A 19,182-nucleotide genomic window follows, 5' to 3' on the forward strand; every position below is an offset into this window, starting at 1 on the left:
GCAAAAAAAAGAGGCGAGAGCACAGTTTAGCCTTTTGAGAAGCAGAGGGGCTTATGGAATGTTTGTGTCAAGTTTTGCAACCTCTGGGGAACTTGCTTGTGATGCTGCAGTTACTTGGCACAGAGAAACGAAACATCACATCTCTCTTAACTGAACCATCCTGCGGACTGGAAGTACTGTACATTACGAGTGCATGGCGAGTTGCTGCCAAATGTTTGCCTGCTTGATTTCCCTAGCACATAAGCAGACTTCAGCTGAAATCACATGTGGGCATGTAAGCATGAACTGAACTACTGACTGAAACACTGGCAGGCATTTCTGTGGACACAGATGATTGATACCCAAGTCATTTCTTTCCCCTGGGATGTAAACAGGTTTTGCCTTCTCACCCACGCCCCACCACTTTCATGTGACAAAGAGTGTTCTCCTTAATGGAGAGCGCTGGTTGCGGTGGGGTCTATCAGCCCCCCCCCCTTGGTTGCCAGGCAGGATTGGAAAGTTGGCCTGTGGCAATGATTAGTTGGTTGAGTTGCTGGGGCAATTTATGTGTTGCAATTTGGTGGGAGGGATCTAATGCTTTATATTCTGTGCACGCAGCTTGGAAACTTTCTCTTTGCTGCGTGCATCGGGACACCCGCCTGCCCGCCCTAAATTTAAGGGTTTTCTGCGTTGACCTTGCTATGCCTGTCATGGGGTCATCTGCTGTTGTGGCAGGGGACTGGTAGGAATTTTGTCCATCTGGCTGATTTGTTTTTTGCCTACTGCAAATCGTCACAACTTGTAAGTTGCGGTTAGGCATTGGTTATCAAATTGGTTGGAAGAGGGGCAAGGATTGGCTGGGCCTGCCCCTCCAACGCTGCTGCGGAAAGGGAATTCCGTTAAAGGAACCCAGGGGCTTGCCATGTTTTCGTCCGAATCCCTGGAATGGGGCTAGGACCGGCAAGCCCTAGGGAGCATGTGGGGAGAAGTGAGCACCTGTCCCTCAGCTCCATTTCTCCCCAATATTGTTTTCCCTTACTGGCTTTCGGTGGAATCCGGAAGTAAGTTCTGTCCCCAGGCGGGGGGCGGGGGGGGGGGCGGGGACAGATTGTCTTAACCAGTGCCTAAGCACAGTGGCGTAGCGTGGGTTGTCAGCACCCGGGGCAAGGCAAGTAATTTGCGCCCCCTAACCCGTGGATTTGCGCCCCCTAACCCATGGATTTGCCCTAACCCCAGATGTTGCGCCCGGTGCGGCCGGCCCCCCCTGCACCCCCCACGCTACGCCACTGCCTAAGCAACCACTAACAATCATGTATGTTAATAAAGTTGTGGCCAAAATTATGCCCAAAACCATAAACAAAAATTATGTGTGTGTTGTGAGTTATTTGAGGGGTGGCTTGGGGACCTTGACACGCAATTACACTTATCAAGTAATGGCAAGGTTGTGTGAAATGCCTGTAAAGCACATAGGGTGTTTCCCACATTCAGTACCAGAGAGAAAACCAGGAATGTGTTTAAGCTAAAGGTGTACTGCGATGTTTCGTTATAAAGCTTCTGAATTTCATGGATTAGGAAGTACTGAAATTTTCTAATATATATAAATGTATTAGCTGGGCTTCTATGGGTGAAAGAAAATCAAAAGCCTTTCTGCCTCGCCCCTTTCTCCTCTAAGAACGCTGAAGCCTCATTATCAGCAGCTGTGTCTTTCCCCAGCTATTCCTTTTCCAGCTTCTCTTCCAGCTAGAGTCCCAATAGCATCCAAAAGAGTCACACATTCTCCATTACTATTAGCAAACAACTATGGGAACTGTAGGTGACGATTGTTTAAATGTTTTCACACTTAATATTAAAAGAGCACAATCTTTTGGAAACATTGGCTTTGAAATTTTTGGTCCGGGCCTAAAGCTTAAGCTTGAATAACGCCTAAACGCAATAGGCTATGCAAAGCTGCCTTTGCTTTTTGCTACTATAAAAGTTGTATTAATATTTGGTTTTTATGTAGTAGGAAAACTGATAAACCAAATGTTAAGTAGGTACAAATATTATGTCTAAGTAAATAATTTCCCCCACACACAAACAAAAAAGATAGTTCCCGTCCTCAAGTTTACAATCTCATTGCTAATCCTTTTTGGGTAGTCTGAAAGCTTTTTTTCTTTCTTTTTTAAGGTTGGGGAAACCGGAGATGAAAGTAGGAATGTGTTTAAGCTAAAGTTGAATTGTAATGTTTGTTTATAATGCTTCTGAATTTCATGGACTGGGAAAAGCCTCAATGACCTTGCTCCCAGCCCTTCCCTTGCTGCAAAAAATAAAATAAAAATATCTACAACCACAGGAGTTTTACCCCACATTGCCTTAGATGGCTAAGCTAACATGTTTAATTAGAGAAAAACCATTACTAGCATTTGTTAAGGATTGGAAGTTTCCTATGGACCTTTTGTGTGAAAGAGAAAATGAACTTGCAGTATCTGAATTTGAAGATTGAAAAAAAAAATACTCTCTTTAACATTCTATTTTCTATCAACCAGTATCATACGTAGCTACTGAGACCCAGAAGTCCTTTTATTCTAGTCTCTCCCTTTAGTTGTTTTCTTTCTTTCCCTTTGTCTTCTACTTTTGTTTTCTCTTTTTCTTGTATTTTCTTCCTTCTGACTTTCTTTCTGCTCTTTCTTAGCTTAAGTAGCTGTTTTAACTCAGTATATTATAAAACATATATTTATAATGAATATTATTTCTGTCTGTCTTAGAATAAGTATCAATCAATAAATACAAACTTTTTTAAAAAAGGATTTTTACACCACAAACTCTTTCCCCAGTGTTATATCGCAAACTGTTCCCCCAAGGAAAACACCCTAGCAGTTTCTTGCTGCAGCCCCAGCCCTGCCCCAAACCTCACCCTGCCAGCCCCACAAATCCCACTCCCAGCCAAGTTCTGTATGCCTCACCCCTTCCTTCTCCTCTGTAAGTACCCCGAAGCCTAATTTTCAACAACTGTGTCTTTCCTCAGTTGCTCCTAATCCTGCAGATATCCTCCACCTGCTGTCCAGGGACCCAATACAGCATCTATGCAAGAGGGAAATCCAGAGGCCTGACATCAGCACACCCTGTGGCATGACTGCACAGCCTATAGTGGCCAAGGACTGAGGACCCCCAAAATTTTAAAGAAGGGGTGGGCCCCTTCAAAATTCCCTGGGACAGTGAGACTTTAACACTCCCTATGGTGTGCTTGAGATATCTAGGGGGTCAAGGTACTCCCAAAATTTTCAATAGGCGTGGGCCCCCTCAAAATTCCCTGGGATCACACAATGTCAGCACACCCCCATGGTGTGCTTGTGACATATACAGGATGGGGAGGCCAAGGACTCCAAATTTTCAAGGGGGTGCCCCCCTCAAAATGCCCTGGAGCGGTGTGATGTCAGCACATGCCATCTAAGGGGACATGGGCTGAGGGCCCCCAAAATGTTGAAGGGCCCCCCTCAAAATTCCCTGGGGTCATGCAATTTCAGCACATCCCATGTTGTGCTCATGCCGTCTAGGGGGACATGGGCTGAGGGCCCCCAAAATGTTGAAGGGCCCCCCTCAAAATTCCCTGGGGTCATGCAATTTCAGCACATCCCATGTTGTGCTCATGCCGTCTAGGGGGACATGGGCTGAGGGCCCCCAAAATGTTGAAGGGCCCCCCTCAAAATTCCCTGGGGTCATACAATTTCAGCACACCACATGGTGTTCTTGTGGCATCTAAGGGGGCATCGGCTGAGGGCCCCAAAATGTTGAAGTGCCCCCCCCAAATTCCCTGGGGTCATGCAATTTCAGCACACCCCATGTTGTGTTCATGCCGTCTAAGGGTACATGGGCTGATACCCCGGGATGCACCACTGAATTTTTCTTCAAACATCTGTGGGCCTGGTGTGACACAATATCAAATTTCATTCGACAACATTGTTTTTAACACATGCATGCTTCTCTTCCCCCCTTAAAATGGAAGCAACTAAGTAAAGATACACTGCCTCCGATTCTCATAACCCTTAGATTTTCATAGGCAGCTGTCTGCAAAGGTCATCCATCAGGGCAACCAAGACTGACTCAGTTCTTCGGCCAGGATTGAACCCAGATGGGCATGGATTTAAATCATCTGTGTTTTCCAAGAATTCTTGTAGCTGCCCCACTGCTATCGCCTCCTATGACTAGGCGGACAATGACCTTTTAACACACCGAAAGCTCCAAGTCCAAATGGTGTGAAGGGGGCCAACTCCCACTTGCACGGGCAAAGGCACTTTATCTGCGACTGGTGCCACCCACCCAAGCCACTGTTTGAACGGCTGAGATGTAGGAAACATCACAATATCATACTCTGGGAAGGTACTGTCAGTACAGGACTGGACCAGAGCAGGCAGTCTGAATTGTCAACCATTTTGCATTCTATATTCCCTATCTTTTAAACAACCCTCGGTTGTTGCGGTTGTTGCGGCAGTTTTGCGGCTCTTAAAAGCCAGAAGGGTACTAGCAGCAGGACCAAGCTACACCCCTCAGCTGTTTAGAACCTTCCTTAGATGTAGGGATATCACGGAGTGGGGAGTGGGGTCCGGAGGGAGCACACTTCCCCACCAGCAGGCAGCCACAGTCTGCCTGCACGCGTGACCCTGGGGTGCAGGGAACCCCCCCCCCCAGACAAGCCACAGCTGTCTGGTACATCGTTCCACCTCTGCATGACCTTTTGCGATCTCAGCAGTTTGCGGTGTCCTGTCTGTAATCCTTTTCCACGAGACTTTTGTCTCCTACGTCATACACTGTGCAAGGGGAAAATGACGCTGTGGAACAGGTGCCAAAATAGCTTAGTACCACCCCACGATTTCGGGACGGAAGATGTGTAAAGGTCACAGCCCAAAAATGTCTTTGCCTGGCTTGCATATTTGTCTTAATAAAAAGAGGCTCCACAGGAATGGTGGTAGCTCGCTCGCTCGCTTCAGACCACCTGTGCGCAGCTCACATCATGATCAACACCTTTCTTGGGCCTTCACTTCACTTAGGCACAATTTATGCATGATCTTTGTTTTGCAGCCTTTTCAGAGCATGAGGTTAATCCCCTGTTCTCCTTGCTTTCCTAAAGAAAATGAGATTTTCAATGTTTTGGGGGGGTTTTCAAAATATTTTATTGATTTTCCAGCTCCGAGACAGAGCACTCTGCATTTTCTGCCATTTGGGTACAATCAAACTGCAGAATCTGAACTACACGTTGGCTGATACCCCGGGATGCACCACTGAATTTTTCTTCAAAAATCTGGGGGTACACCACCTAAGCTTTGAGCTACCTCTCCAATAGTGACCCATCAACACCAAACAGTTTGTCGTTGGCTTCCTTGGCATAGTTCTTCAAGTAGGAGGCTTCCTTAGCAAAGTAAACAGTAGCAAAGTAAACTGTGCTATTAACTGACAAGGCCAAGCAGGCGTTAAAGATGTCTGTGCAAATAGGCTTTATCTAGGACGCTCCTGTGCCACGGAAAAGGTCTCTGTCCAAGGAGGTCTGGTCCTCTACTGAGTGTATCTGGGAAATGTGCCTCTTCTGCCTTCTGATAGGCTACACCTGAAAAGAGCCACTTCTGCCATTGTGAAAGCTGAGCCCTCTTGAGGTGGTAGGAGGACCCATGCAGCAGGATAAAGCCCACAAAAAACACCGAGAGGATCCTCTCCTGTGAGGGCTACAGTGGGAAGGACTGGAGCAAGAAACCATAAACAGTGTGCAGTAAAGGTAAATGTTTGTAAAACGATCCTGAGAATTTGTTGGGCTGCAGACTTAGGCAAATTTGGGCTGAGGGGAAAAAAAGTCCTGAAAACCATTCTCTTAGAGTTAGTTTTTCCATTATTAATGCCTTAGTTTCATACTTGGATGCTTCATATATAGTTAGTGCTGATGAATAAAGTATACCTGATGATTACTTAGAGGTGCTTAGTTTTCCTTTAAAGCAAATAATGGGTACAATGATGGAGTTTTCTGCTTCTCACAATTCCTTTGTCAGCTGAGTTTCTTCCAAACCTCTAATCTATTTTTGAAAAGAGTCTCGGTAATAGTAATAATAAGCAATAATGGGAATATTGTTGGCTCTGTACCGTGCCATGCTAATGAGTACTCCTTTTTATTTTAATGTTTTCTTGTTTAAGGAGAAATATATTAGTTTGCTCCCTTCCTTGCTAACTTTCCTGCTGTGGAATTCTTGAAAACTGGCAAATTTTAGCCATTAAACAGGAACTTTGAATAGAAAGCATGTATTTGCTTCTGTGAGCCAAACAAAGTGATCTTTTTAAATTTCTCCATTCAGTTTATACCTGCTGGGATGTATTTTGGTAATGCACTCCATAGGTATGTTCTTTTCGGTGCTCTTTCCTTGCCTGAAAAACAAGCTCCTTTATATGACTTGCATTTTGTAGTGAAAGAATGCTAAGGATGCCTTTAGCATAAAACATTTTTTTCACGGTGGGTTCACTAGTGACAGTGAAGCAGTGAATATACCTATCATTGGGTGAAGAATGGAAATGTCTACTGTAGGGATGGGGGACCTGTAGGCCCATCTAGATGTTGCTAAACAATATCCCCAATCTTCCCATGGCAGCATGGCCAGTGGTCAAGGATGATGGGAACTGGATGGGGACTGGCTTCCAGAGGACCAAAGATTCTCCATTCCTGGTGCAGGTAGAAGAATTGTAATTATTCCACCACAGGGAAAAATAATACATAGTGTGTGGGTGGGGGGGGGATACAGATGTGTGTGTGTTTGTGTGTCACAATTCATCATGCTGTTTTGTGTCAACATAAGCTGAGTTCTTTTCTAGTCTTGCTGGATGCTCAAGAAACTGCCAGTGTAACGAGATGTCACACACAAGGATGTCAACTCTTAGTGAAGCTTTTGAGAGCGTTTCAATTTTAGAGGATGGTTGAAGGCAAAAATTGGGAGACTTCATAGTGAAAATGGATCGAATGCCCAGCTTTTAAATTTGTTTTTAAAATAACGTTTCTATCCGTCAGATTGAAGAGCACCTTGAAAACATGACTGCCATGAACAAGCACACAAGCAGCTAATAATGCAAACAGCAAGACTCTCTATATAGTTTGTCTCCCGCCTCTCAATGGCTCTTTAACTAACCTTTTGATTTGGGGTCCTTTGTATGACACCATATGCAGCTTTATTATTTGGATCTGAAAAGGATGCAGGTACCTTTCCCGTTCAAGATATTGTGTGATAATTTTACTTTTATTTAAGTAGAAGCTGCTTTACCAGTCTGCTGCTGGGGTCACACAAACCCCAATTAGATGGTGGTGGTGATGTTTGAAAGATTTGCTTGACTGACCCCAAATTAATATAAAGAGGATGAAATTGTATTGAGGAAGATTGTTGATTGTACAGGGGTAGACGTATACAGGAATTATGTATGGGGTCTGTAATGATCACTGCATAAAATCCTATGGCAGGGGCTGGCAGTGATCTACCCATTTTGCAGGGGGGGGGGTCAGAGTTGTCGAGCAGCAGTCCTTTACTGAGCCTGTCAGGCCCCACCACAACCCAGGTAAAGAGAAGCAGGGCAGGGCCCTTCAAGCTATCAGCAGGTCAGTCCTGGGCAGCAGCAGCAGCAGCAGCAGCAGCAGCAGCGGTTTGAAATTTCAGAAAAGAAATTGATACTTTCCCCCCTAATGTACATATTTTTCAAGATTCAAAAAGCAAGAGAATAAGAATTGGGTCGCTATCCATGGCCGCTTCTTAAGACCAAAGAGAAGCAGAAAGACCAGACGCCTCCACCGCCCTCACTTCCGATTGGACGCTGTGCCAATGACACATTTGTTGACTTTTCTGGCCAAGCGGATGGTATGTTGCACTGAATTTCATATTGGTAAAAAGTAATGTTGTCCAATGTTATATGATATCATTATATGATACGAGTCCCAATCTTCCTTTAACGCACTCACCAAGGCCTCTCATTACCTGGAACATTAATGATCCAGGCTCACTCCCAAATAGGAGATGGGTTTGGAAAGAATTTAAAAGAGACAGAAAGAGATTTTAATTCAGGAAATTCACCAGAGGAGCTACCGTTGATTTTTGCGCATATTTCCTAAGCACAAAAAAGGTTGTGTTTTGTATTTCTTAGTTCCTAGCACACTCCCCAGTCCTATATGCCTGTCTGCAGAGTTAGTTTCACTCATGCTGTCAGGCAACTAAGTTTGCCCTGACTCTCTTCAATTTCCCTGGCATTGGTGCTCTATGGCCAAAGGATGCTGCTTCTTGCATCTGTTCACTCACTGTAGTAATGCCAACTTTCCCCACTTAGGCAAGTTAGAACCAGGGCTTTTTTTTAACTGGAACTTGCTTGAACAGATCCAGCACCTCTCAGGTGGGCACCATTAGAGAACAAGGGAAGTGTTCGTGAATTCTGGCACTTTTTTAAAAATAGAAAAAATATTAAACGCGTAACAAAACATGAAGCTGAAATATATTGACCAGACAACATTTCAACGAGTAACAGGTTTTTTTAATAATTCACATATGTAGTAAAAAGGTGCCATCATGCCATTCTGTGAGCTATGGTAAAATAGCATGCATATCTGCAGCAAAGCAAAAGGGAAAAGTGCCCCATTTCTGCTTTCAGTTGTATACTAGGAATCAGTTTTGTGAACTTTATGATACAAAAAGCTAACCATTTTTTTTAAGCAGCAACCCAAATATAACTATGAAACAAAACGTATCAAGAACTATACAACCACTACACCTCATTCGGATGCTGTGCCAATGAAGTAGTTCATTTATTAACTTATTAAAAGAAAAGCCACTCCTAATATATTTTCCCTTTTTATGTTTTTAAAGTAATTTTTATTGAGTTTTCCATTAAATCATATTCACATTTTGTTACATAATTCTATGACTTAATATATTACTCTGTAAGAGCATCGACCTCCTGCCCTCCCTCTTTCTGACTTCCACATAACTTTCCATATTCTTCGCATTTCTATAAGCACTTATTTACCCTTTGTCAAATTATAATATTTCACCTTATTATCGGTAAATCAGTTCCTTATAGTTACATTACAAAACATTTCAATTCAAGCCTACAAACGTTTTCAAATGTTTACAATTTTCTTTCATAAATGTGTTCCAGTCCTTTGGAAACAGTTCGTCACGCTGATTCCAGATTATGTCTTCGAACTCCATCATCTTGACCTGCCAGTCTTCCAGTGTTGGAAGTTCCTGCTGCTTCCATTTCTGAGCCAGAAGTGTCCTTGCAGCCATTGTGGCATACATAAACATGTTTACATCACTTTTATGTATTTCCTCACCAATTAAGCCTAATAGAAATGCCTCTGGTTTTTATTAAAATTATATTTCAAAACCTTTTTTAACTCGTATATTATGTCCCAGAAGGCTTTCACTTTAGAACAAGTCCACCACAGATGGAGGAAGTTCCCCTCCTTCTCCTTACACTTCCAACAATTTTTGTCTTGATTTCTATACATCTTAGCAAGTTTGGCATGTCTAATATACCATCGATACATCATCTTAAATATATTTTCTTTGAGTGACACACATGCTGTGAATTGTTTCGGTCCACAGTTTTCCCCACCTTTTAAAATCAATATTGTGCCCCAAATCCTGGGCCCACCTAATCATAACACTTTTTACCTCTTCATCCTTTGTGTGCCACTCCAGTAGTAACTGATACATTTTTGACAGTATTTTCATTTTACTACCCAGCAATTCTGTCTCCAATTTAGATTTGTTACTTCCAAATCTGTTTCTTTTATTATCCTCTCTAAACACATCTTGTAACAATCGGTTACCTTTCCTCTTAGTTCTTCGAATGTCTTTAACTTTATTTTATTATCACTTCCATCAGCAAGTCTTTGTATGTCGCCCATTCAGTTCCCATATTTATTTATTTTTTTGACTGCAAAAGCCTCCAGAGGTGAGAGCCACCTCAGAGTTTTGCATTCCAATAATGTTTTATGTCTGCTCCACACCTCATACAATGATTTTCTAATAGTATGGTTCAAAAACCCTCTGTGCATTCTGACCATTCTGACCACAGGTAGGCATGCCACGCGAATCTGTTGTCAAATCCAATACATCTGAATTATCTAAGGTTATCCTGGGTGGCGCTGTGGGTAAAACCTCAGCGCCCTAGGACTTGCCGATCACATGGTCGGCGGTTCGAATCCCCGCAGCGGGGTGAGCTCCCGTCGTTCGGTCCCAGCGCCTGCCCACCTAGCAGTTCGAAAGCACCCTTAAGTGCAAGTAGATAAATAGGTACCGCTTTACAGCGGGAAGGTAAACGGCGTTTCCGTGTGCTGCTCTGGTGGTTCGCCAGAGCAGCTTCGTCACGCTGGCCACGTGACCCGGAAGTGTCTGCGGACAGCGCTGGCCCCCGGCCTCTTAAGTGAGATGAGCGCACAACCCTAGAGTCTGTCAAGACTGGCCCGTACGGGCAGGGGTACCTTTACCTTTTACCTTATCCATTCTCTCAACCAACAAAAACACGCCGCCTCATAGTAAATTTTTAGATCTGGCAGGGAAAAACCGCCTCCTTCTTTTGCATCTGTCCATATTTTATACTCAATTCTTGGCTTTTTAACCTGCTAGATAAATTTAGACAATCTTCTTTGCCATACATTAAATTGTTTTGTTCCACTGATAACCGGAATTGTCTGAAATCTAAACAACAGTCTCAGTAACACGTTCATTTTGATAGTTGAGATTCTACCCATCATTGATAATTTCATTCTAGTCCATATCTCCTGATCTCTCTTCACTTCATTCCACACCTTTTCATAGTTGTCTTTAAAGAGGTTTATGTTCTTAGATGTGAGCCAGACTCTAGGTATTTTACCTTTTTTTCTATCGACATACCTGTCTTTTGTTGTAGTTCTCCTATTTCTTTACTGTCCAAATTTTTAGTTAATATTTTTGTCCTATTTTTGTTGAGCTTAAAGCCTGCTAATTGCCCATACTCGTCAATCTTTTTCAAAGCTTCTATTGCACTGGACATAGGTTGTTCTAAATTCAAGACAACGTCGTCGGCAAAGGCCTTATACTTATATTCTTTTGAGCCTACACCAATCCCCTTTATTTCTTTTGTTGCTTCTATTTTCCTCAACAAGACCTCTAGTATTGTTATAAATAACAATGGCGATAGCGGGCACCCCTGTCTGGTTCCCTTTGTTATCTCAATTTTGTCTGTGAAGTTATTATGAACTATCAATTTAGCATATTGTTCCGAATAAATAGCCCGAATACCATTTAAACGTTTTTCACCGATATCCATAAATTCTAAATTTCTTTTCATAAAATGCCAAGACACATTATCAAATTCTTTTTCAGCATCCAGAAACATTAGGGCGGCTTGTTTGTCTCTCCTGGAGTCCAGATATTCCATTATATCAATTATATTTCTTTCTTCCCGCTCCCCCCACGGAATAAATTTATCCACAGGAAAAAAAGGTGCGTGGGTTTTTAAAAAAGTGAAATCACTCTCATCATTTATTAAGTTAAAAAACAGCAACCGAAAAGCACCGATCAGTAATGTTTGAGTTGTGCCTGAAAGAACTGATACAAGTGGAGACTGTTTCCCTCTAGAGGGAGCTTTTGAAACTGTTACAGGAGTGTAACCGGGGGATTTCCAGCTGCAGATAAGGATTCTGAGAACCAGAGATTGACCTTGGAACATTTAAAAATGTTGACAGGAGAGGCCATTGTGACTCTTTTATGTAAGATAAGCTGTTCGCTGGGACAGCTTCACAAGAAGATGGATGACATGACTTTTAAAGTTGATAATTTGGAACAGAAAGTGACTAATTTGAGTCAAAAAGCGAACACCAACACAGAAATAATTCAGGACTTGGTACAGGAACCCACTTTGGCAGGACAAATGGTGGAGGAGAAGGAGGAGAAGGAGAAAGCTGCTGTTGTTGAACATAAAGTAATACAAGCGGGATCCGTGGCTTTACAGAAGCAAATTGAGGACTATAAGTTGAGGCCTTTTATGACTGAATCTAGGAAAAGTCAGACTTTGAGGATTGGATCCCGGCTTGGACTGAAGAAGGAAAGTTGGAAAGATCCCTCTATGCAGGGATTAACGGACTTTTGGGACATGGACTTGGGCGTGGAGGAGATTGAAGTTTTGGGGGCCTTTGGATTTGGAGGAATCTTGAAATATGTCCTGAAATACTTTACGGACTTTAGCTTCAACTATGGAAATTTGGCTGACCTATTCAGAAGGAAGAAAAGTATTGATAGGTTGGCGTTTCCCCGAGATTTGCTCTTTAGCATTAAAGAAAATGAAGAAGACCTGCAGAAGGGTCTTGGAAAAGAGTTAAGAGCCTCGGACATAAGATCATCAGGTTGATGGACTTTATGGAGTTGACAGAAAGGACTGGCAGAATCCGAAACCAGGGAGAGGAGATGGTGGAAGAAGATTGAAAAATTTAAAGTTTATGTATAGACATATGGTAAAACTAATGAGTGATAGAAAAATGGTGGAATGATTTTTTTATGGGCTTAGCAGAAATGTTATAAGGAGTTAAGCGTATAGAAGTATTTTAGTTTTAATGAAAAATAAGGTTAAAAAATATGTTATTTACAATATGATAGAAAATGGAGAAAGATGGAAAGGATTTGCTGAAACAATTAATAGAAGTGGAATACAAAAAGGGAGGTGAGAGGAGGTCGAGGAAACAAGGGAATGAAAGATAGAGTACGGAAAAGGGAGGATGTATGTTTTTAAATTGTTTTTGTTTTGTTTTGTTTAGGGTTAAGGTTAGGGAGTGGGTTTTGTTTAGTTTAGTTTAATGTGTTTAGTTTTGAGTTTAGGTTGTGTTTTGCATTGTCTATGTACTGTTTTGTATTGTTTTTTTCTCTTTTGCTTTTTCTCCTTTGTCGTCTTCTTTTATTTTTTTTCCTTTTCCCTTTTTGTAATCTATAAAAGTAATAAATATTATTTTTTTTAAAAAAAATGAAAAGCACCGATCAGACATTGCATTTCGAGGCCTCCATCGCAAACTCAAATCTGGTTGCAATTTTTTTTGGGGGGGGGGAAGGATCTTGGCTTTTTAAAAAGGGATTCGGCATTCGGGGAATTCCAAGATGCAGGATAGAGACGCATTCGGGGCGGCCTAAAGACCTCAAGGGATCCCACTCTGACATTTGGAAATCTCTCCTCTCCTAGGGCTCCCTTCTGGCTAGCCTAAGGGAGGAGGGAGGGGCAGGGCTGGCTACCCTGGCGTTGGGAGATGGGGGCCACATGGGGACAGAACGGGGTGTCAAGGGGCCATGGCGATCCAGCCGAGGATGAGGAGGGAACCACCATACGGGGCTGCCTTGGTCAGGATCGGGTCCCCTGTCACGGCGTGGTAATACAGGGCGCCAGAGAACATCCCCATGCCCAGAGACAGGATGCTGCCGGCCATCATGGGATAGCGGCAGTGGGGCACAGCCAGGAGGGCCAGGCTGTGGAGGAAGTGGTATTTGTTGGCCATCTCGTAGAGCTCTTTCAAGTCGTCATCTCGGTCACTGCGGCGGAAATCGTGAGCCCCGTAGGCGCCCGCCCCGACGGCCGCAGCCCCGCTCAGCGCAACGAGCCGTCGGTAAAACGCCCCGGCGCCCGCCATATCAATTATATTTCTAACACTGTCCTTCATCTGTCTGCCAGGTACAAATCCAGTTTGGTTCTTTCCAATCTCCTCTCCAAATACATTTTTAAGTCTATTGGCCAATAGACTGGCAAATAATTTGTAATCATTATTTAGGAGCGAGATTGGCCTATAATTTTTCACCTGCCTTATGTCCGTGTCTTGTTTGGGAATTAGTGCAATATGGGCTTCTTTCCAAGTAATATATTTTCTTTTTTTAAGAGGAAAAACACATTGGTTTAAAACGTTATATATTTCCAGCCTGCTGTAGGGGCTGTGTTGTTGTTTTTTAAGCCAAATTCAATGGAAATGCATTGTTTGAAGAGTGACTAGATGTATATGCAGAATATGTAAACGTGCACTGTGAAAGCTTTGTAATATTACTTTTGTGATTTTGGGTAAAATTGATGGATGAAGAAAGTGTTGAACTAAAAGCAAACTGTGTGCTTAACTTGTGTTTGTATCTTTTCGTTTCTAAAGGGACCTTTACAAACTGAATTTAAAATAAACAAGCAAACTCCAAAATAAAAAAAAAATAATAGAAAAAATAATACTGGTTGGAGCTTTTCTCTGCTTCCTCTAGCTACTCTCCCACAATATATACTGCTGGGGAGGACAAAGCATATGCACAGCTTTGCCACCCATCTCTCAATATGCCCTATACATTTTACTTCTGGCATTTTTCTGATGTCAGCACATTCTGTCATTGTTGCCTCAGAGCCAATAATATTTATGCTTTAAAAATGCAGAGGAAAAGAACGATAATAGTTATTTTATATGGGTACATGGACAAAGTCTTGTTTGCTATGGCAAGTAAAAATTGCACAAAAGAAGAAAAAGTAATTCCACCAGAGTTAAGAAATCCATCTTAATATCATTCATAGAGCAATAAATAGCATTAAGTGGGCCAATCCAGACATAGATCATACAACCCTAAACCACTTGGAGACACAAGATGGATTTTGTTCCAGTCAAATAAATCACTTATTTTCTAAGGGAGCAATATTTACAGCAGTGGAAGGGGAACAAATTAACACTATTTTCAGTCTAGAAAAGGCCCAGGGGTGGAATTAAGAAGTATAGGCACATCGATCCCACCCACCCCTCACACCCTTTATTTATTTTTTATTAATGAGAACCTACAAATCCACTGTTTTATGGAATTGTAGTTGAACAAGGGAAACAAGAAAATAGTATTGCCGCTCTCTTTTATTGGTTTTGTTAAAATAGGATTTTCCATTCTGACTGGCCAATTTGACTGCAGCAGCCTGCTGCTGATATTATGGATAATGTTTTCTGAATGAAACTTGGATCAGAATGTTATGCCCTCCTGCATTTCAGATGGAAATAGGAACACTCTTCCTGGCCCAGTCAATTACCACCACCCCCGCTACTTTTTATCAGCCAAGAAGGGCAAGAGTCCGAAGCACAAGTCGTTGCCCTGACTAATACAAACACCTTGTCCACATCCTCAAGCCTTACTATCTGAAAATTATCCAAAACAACAGGACTAGACAGTGCTCTGGACACCCATGAGACTCATCTGCTATAACAGCAGAGTCAAGATCCCAGCGGATGCAAGTGGTTTTATCCTCAAAATGCTTTGCAAACAAGTCACAGTGCTTACACATAGCTACCATTGGTTCCACCACCTCCTTGAGTCGGACTGTCTTTCTTCTTCATTAGCGATCACTTGTAGCTGAGTATACTGCTATCTTCAATACCACTATGTATGCTTAATGATGAGCCCACACCACTGTTCAGTTGTATGCAGCCAGATCTTTCCTCCATCTTTCAACTTGTTTCCTTTCCCTAAGTTCTGCAGTATACCAAGGAGTCAAGTGGGAGAGGATGCTCAGAAGTGATCATGTCAAAAGCCTGAGCCATTCAGATGTTCCAGAGGCTGGCCAGGGCTTTGATAGGAGTGCCAGTCATATCAGACAGAAAAAAACCTCAGCGTTACCTGGAAACCCATTAAATACATCAGCCTCCAGAGGCGGATAATCCTAATAGGTCCCTTGCCTCTAGAAAGGGAAAAAGTGGTGTTATGTACTGAGTTGAATAGGATCCAAACTGCAGCAGTCTGATTGGTCCTAGAACAATAGGCTCCAAACTGCAGCAGTCTGATTGGTCCTAGAACAATGCAGCAGTATGATTGGTTGGCAGGAGCCACCCAATCCAGCTTCAGATAGAAGTGAATCCACAACCTGATTGGCCTACAGGAGAATTCCGGAATTAGCCAATCACGTGCAGCCCATTGTGTAAATAATGTATATAAAGCAGATACTTTGAGGGGACTTCCATTCCCTCCTCACCACCATGAGCTGAATAAAGAGCATGAAATCCACTCTCGACTCTGAGTATATTTCAAGTGGGTTGAAAGTCTAAATCTCAACAGAAAGTCATCTGACCATCAGAGGGCAAGCAGAACCTTAATACTCCCTCCAGCCTTCCTCCTATGACTAGGCGGACAATGACTTTTTAACACACTGAAAGCTCCCAAGTCCAAAAGGTGTGAAGGGGGCCAACTCCCACTTGCACGGGCAAAGGCACTTTATCTGCGACTGGCGCCACCCACCCAAGCCACTGTTTGAACGGCTGAGATGTAGGAAACATCACAATATCATACTCTGGGAAGGTACTGTCCGTACAGGACTGGACCAGAGCAGGCAGTCTGAATTGTCAACCATTTTGCATTCTATATTCCCTATCTTTTAAACAACCCTCGTTTGTTGCGGTTGTTGCGGCAGTTTTGTGGCTCTTAAAAGCCAGAAGGGTACTAGCAGCAGGACCAAGCTACACCCCTCAGCTGTTTAGAACCTTCCTTAGGCACAATTTATGCATGATCTTTGTTTTGCAGCCTTTTCAGAGCATGAGGTTAATCCCCTGTTCTCCTTGTTTTCCTAAAGAAAATGTGATATTCAATGTTTTTGGGGGGTTTTCAAATTTTTTTATTGATTTTCCAGCTCCGAGACAGAGCACTCTGCATTTTCTGCCATTTGGGTGCAATCAAACTGCAGATTCTGAACTACACATGGGCTGATACCCCGGGATGCACCACTGAATTTTTCTTCAAAAAACTGGGAGGTACACCACCTAAGCTTTGAGCTACCTCTCCAATAGTGACCCATCAACACCAAACAGTTTGTCGTTGGCTTCCTTGGCATAGTTCTTCAAGTAGAAGTAGGAGTAGCAAAGTAAACTGCGCTATTAACTGACAAGGCCAAGCAGGCGTTAAAGATTTCTGTGCAAATAGGCTTTATCCAGGACGCTCCTGTGCCACGGAAAAGGTCTCTGTCCAAGGAGGTCTGGTCCTCTACTGAGTGTATCTGGGAAATGTGCCTCTTCTGCCTTCTGATAGGCTACACCTGAAAAGAGCCACTTCTGCCATTGTGAAAGCTGAGCCCTCTTGAGGTGGTAGGAGGACCCATGCAGCAGGATAAAGCCCACAAAAAACACCGAGAGGATCCTCTCCTGCGAGGGCTACAGTGCGAAGGGATGGAGTTCGTTCAGTGGAACAGGGGGAAATTCTCAAGATACCAGAAGGGCAATGATATACACTACCCCCAGTTAAACTCCTTCACAGATTGCATCTGTGACGTAAGCATTTTTGTTATCTTCAGGAGCTGCCAGTAGCATCCATACTTCCTGATTCACCGCAAGGAAGTGAGCACACTTGTGGCTATGGGCATTCATATTAGTCGCATGTCCCTCGTGGCTAACAGGGCCCTTGGCCTCCCACGGCTGCTGGTGGCCACAGCAACAGCCTGGTGGTGGGGGATGGCGGTCCCCTCAATACTGGGGGGACTGAGCACCCTTCCTAGAAATATTGAGGGGGCTAAAGCCCTGGGTGTCTACGAGGTCTGCCCTGCCTTGTACCTGCAGTCAGTCATTCCGGCCAACTGAGGCAACAAGTCCTCAGTAGAGAATCAGCTCTGCTGGGATCATTGGAATTCTGCAAATAGCAGGGGCATCAGTGCCTTGGTACTTCATCCTCTGTTGGGTTCCTCATCGTCTTTTACAAAGGAAATGGGGCTGCTGCAGTTGGACAGTTGCCTTATTTGGTCATATGGCACAAATGGTTGGAGGCCCATGGTCTTAAAGCTTAAGACATGCCTGCAAGGAGGTGTGGGCCAGCTCTGACACAGAGCACTCTGCATCTTCTGCCATTTGGGTGCAATCAAACTGCAGACTCTGAACTACACGTGGGCTGATACCCACTGAATTTTTCTTCAAAGATCTGTGGGCCTGGTGTGACACAATATCAAATTTCATTGGACCACATTGTTTTCCACACATGCATGCTTCTCTTCCCCCCTTAAAATGGAAGCAAGTAAGTAAAGATACACTGCCTCCGATTCCCATATCCCTTAGTTTGTCATAGGCACCTGTCTGCAAAGGTCATCCATCTGGGCGACTATAGGGATCAGATGGGATTACCATGAGGAATTATAAAATATACATCAAGCCATCGTGCCCACGATGAAAGCATTGTGTTGACTGGGTTTGATATATTGACGATAATTTCTTCTTAAATCCCATAAGATTCTACATTCATGCCCTTTTGCCTCTGCTGCCCATTTCTCCTTGCCTGACAAGTCACGTACACAGCCCAGTTGTCGCCAGGCAGGCTCCTGGGTCATCAAAGACAGTGGGCAAGTTTCTTTGATGTAGGATGTTAATCTTAGGGCCAGGAAACAGATCTCACATGAAGGTGATAATGATCGTTGTCCTCCTGGCCATCCTTCTTATCATATATATTGCTTGTTTATCACCTCCGGGGCTGCCAAATGCTCTTCTTTGTAGTTCTGTTCTTTGTTTACCCTGTGCTTAATTAGTTATGGTGGTTTAACTTTCTCCCCACGTGGGTTTGTGGAAATGCTCAGAAAAAATCTGATTGGTTCTTACGAACACTCTGTAAAAAGTTCTTTTGTGAATAAAAACTACCTGGGCCAGGGGCTGCACACGGACAGGCACAGAGAGACACGATTATACGCACCCTTCCCAGAGTCTTGCTGGTTCAAGTCTCTGTGTGTATTCTTATTAATCAGAATTCAATCCTTCCTTTACTTTGGGAACGCCTCAAGTAAATATCCTTCCTTTTCTTTGAGAACGCAACATAGTAGTGCCCTGTGTGAGGCTAACTTCAAGGAAACCGTGTGAGGCTAACCTAAAGGTACCTCAGCGTGTGAGGCAAACTTAAAAAAGGGAAACGTGTGAGGCTAAGCTAAAAAGAAAACCTCAGCGTTTGAGGCACAGCAAAAGGAAACCCCCAGGATTGAACTCCCCTCGGAGCTAGCACCGTGCTGTCCCTCGGTCGCGGTGGATCATCTCCTGCAAAACGATTCCCGGACTTAGGATCTCATTCGCTCGGAACGAGCCCCAAAGACGCGCGTCTATTACCCTTCAGGTGAGATCATGGGAAGCAAGCTTTCACATGAGCAGGAAAAGCATAGGAATAATTTGTTATTTTTGCTAGCTCAGGCAGGGCATGATAAGCATTTAGCACCCTTAGTAGAGAAATTGTTGTTAGAGATTGCTAG

The 19,182-nt window shown here is 43.4% G+C and overlaps 1 protein-coding gene across 1 annotated transcript; it reads right to left on the minus strand.

Moving 5' to 3' along the window:
• Positions 1-12,967: 12,967 nt before the first annotated feature.
• On the minus strand, positions 12,968-13,618 carry LOC310753693 (transmembrane protein 256 homolog; the record flags this gene model as incomplete). Its single annotated transcript, XM_083595041.1, has 1 exon — positions 12,968-13,618. One exon carries the CDS (start codon positions 13,616-13,618, stop codon positions 13,271-13,273), a length of 348 nt encoding a protein of 115 aa, XP_083451167.1. The 3' UTR covers positions 12,968-13,270.
• Between the last annotated feature and the right edge of the window lie 5,564 nt (positions 13,619-19,182).

Source organism: Podarcis filfolensis, assembly GCF_964270895.1.
Source record: "Podarcis filfolensis genome assembly, chromosome: W".
Taxonomy (NCBI): Eukaryota; Metazoa; Chordata; class Lepidosauria; order Squamata; family Lacertidae; genus Podarcis; species Podarcis filfolensis.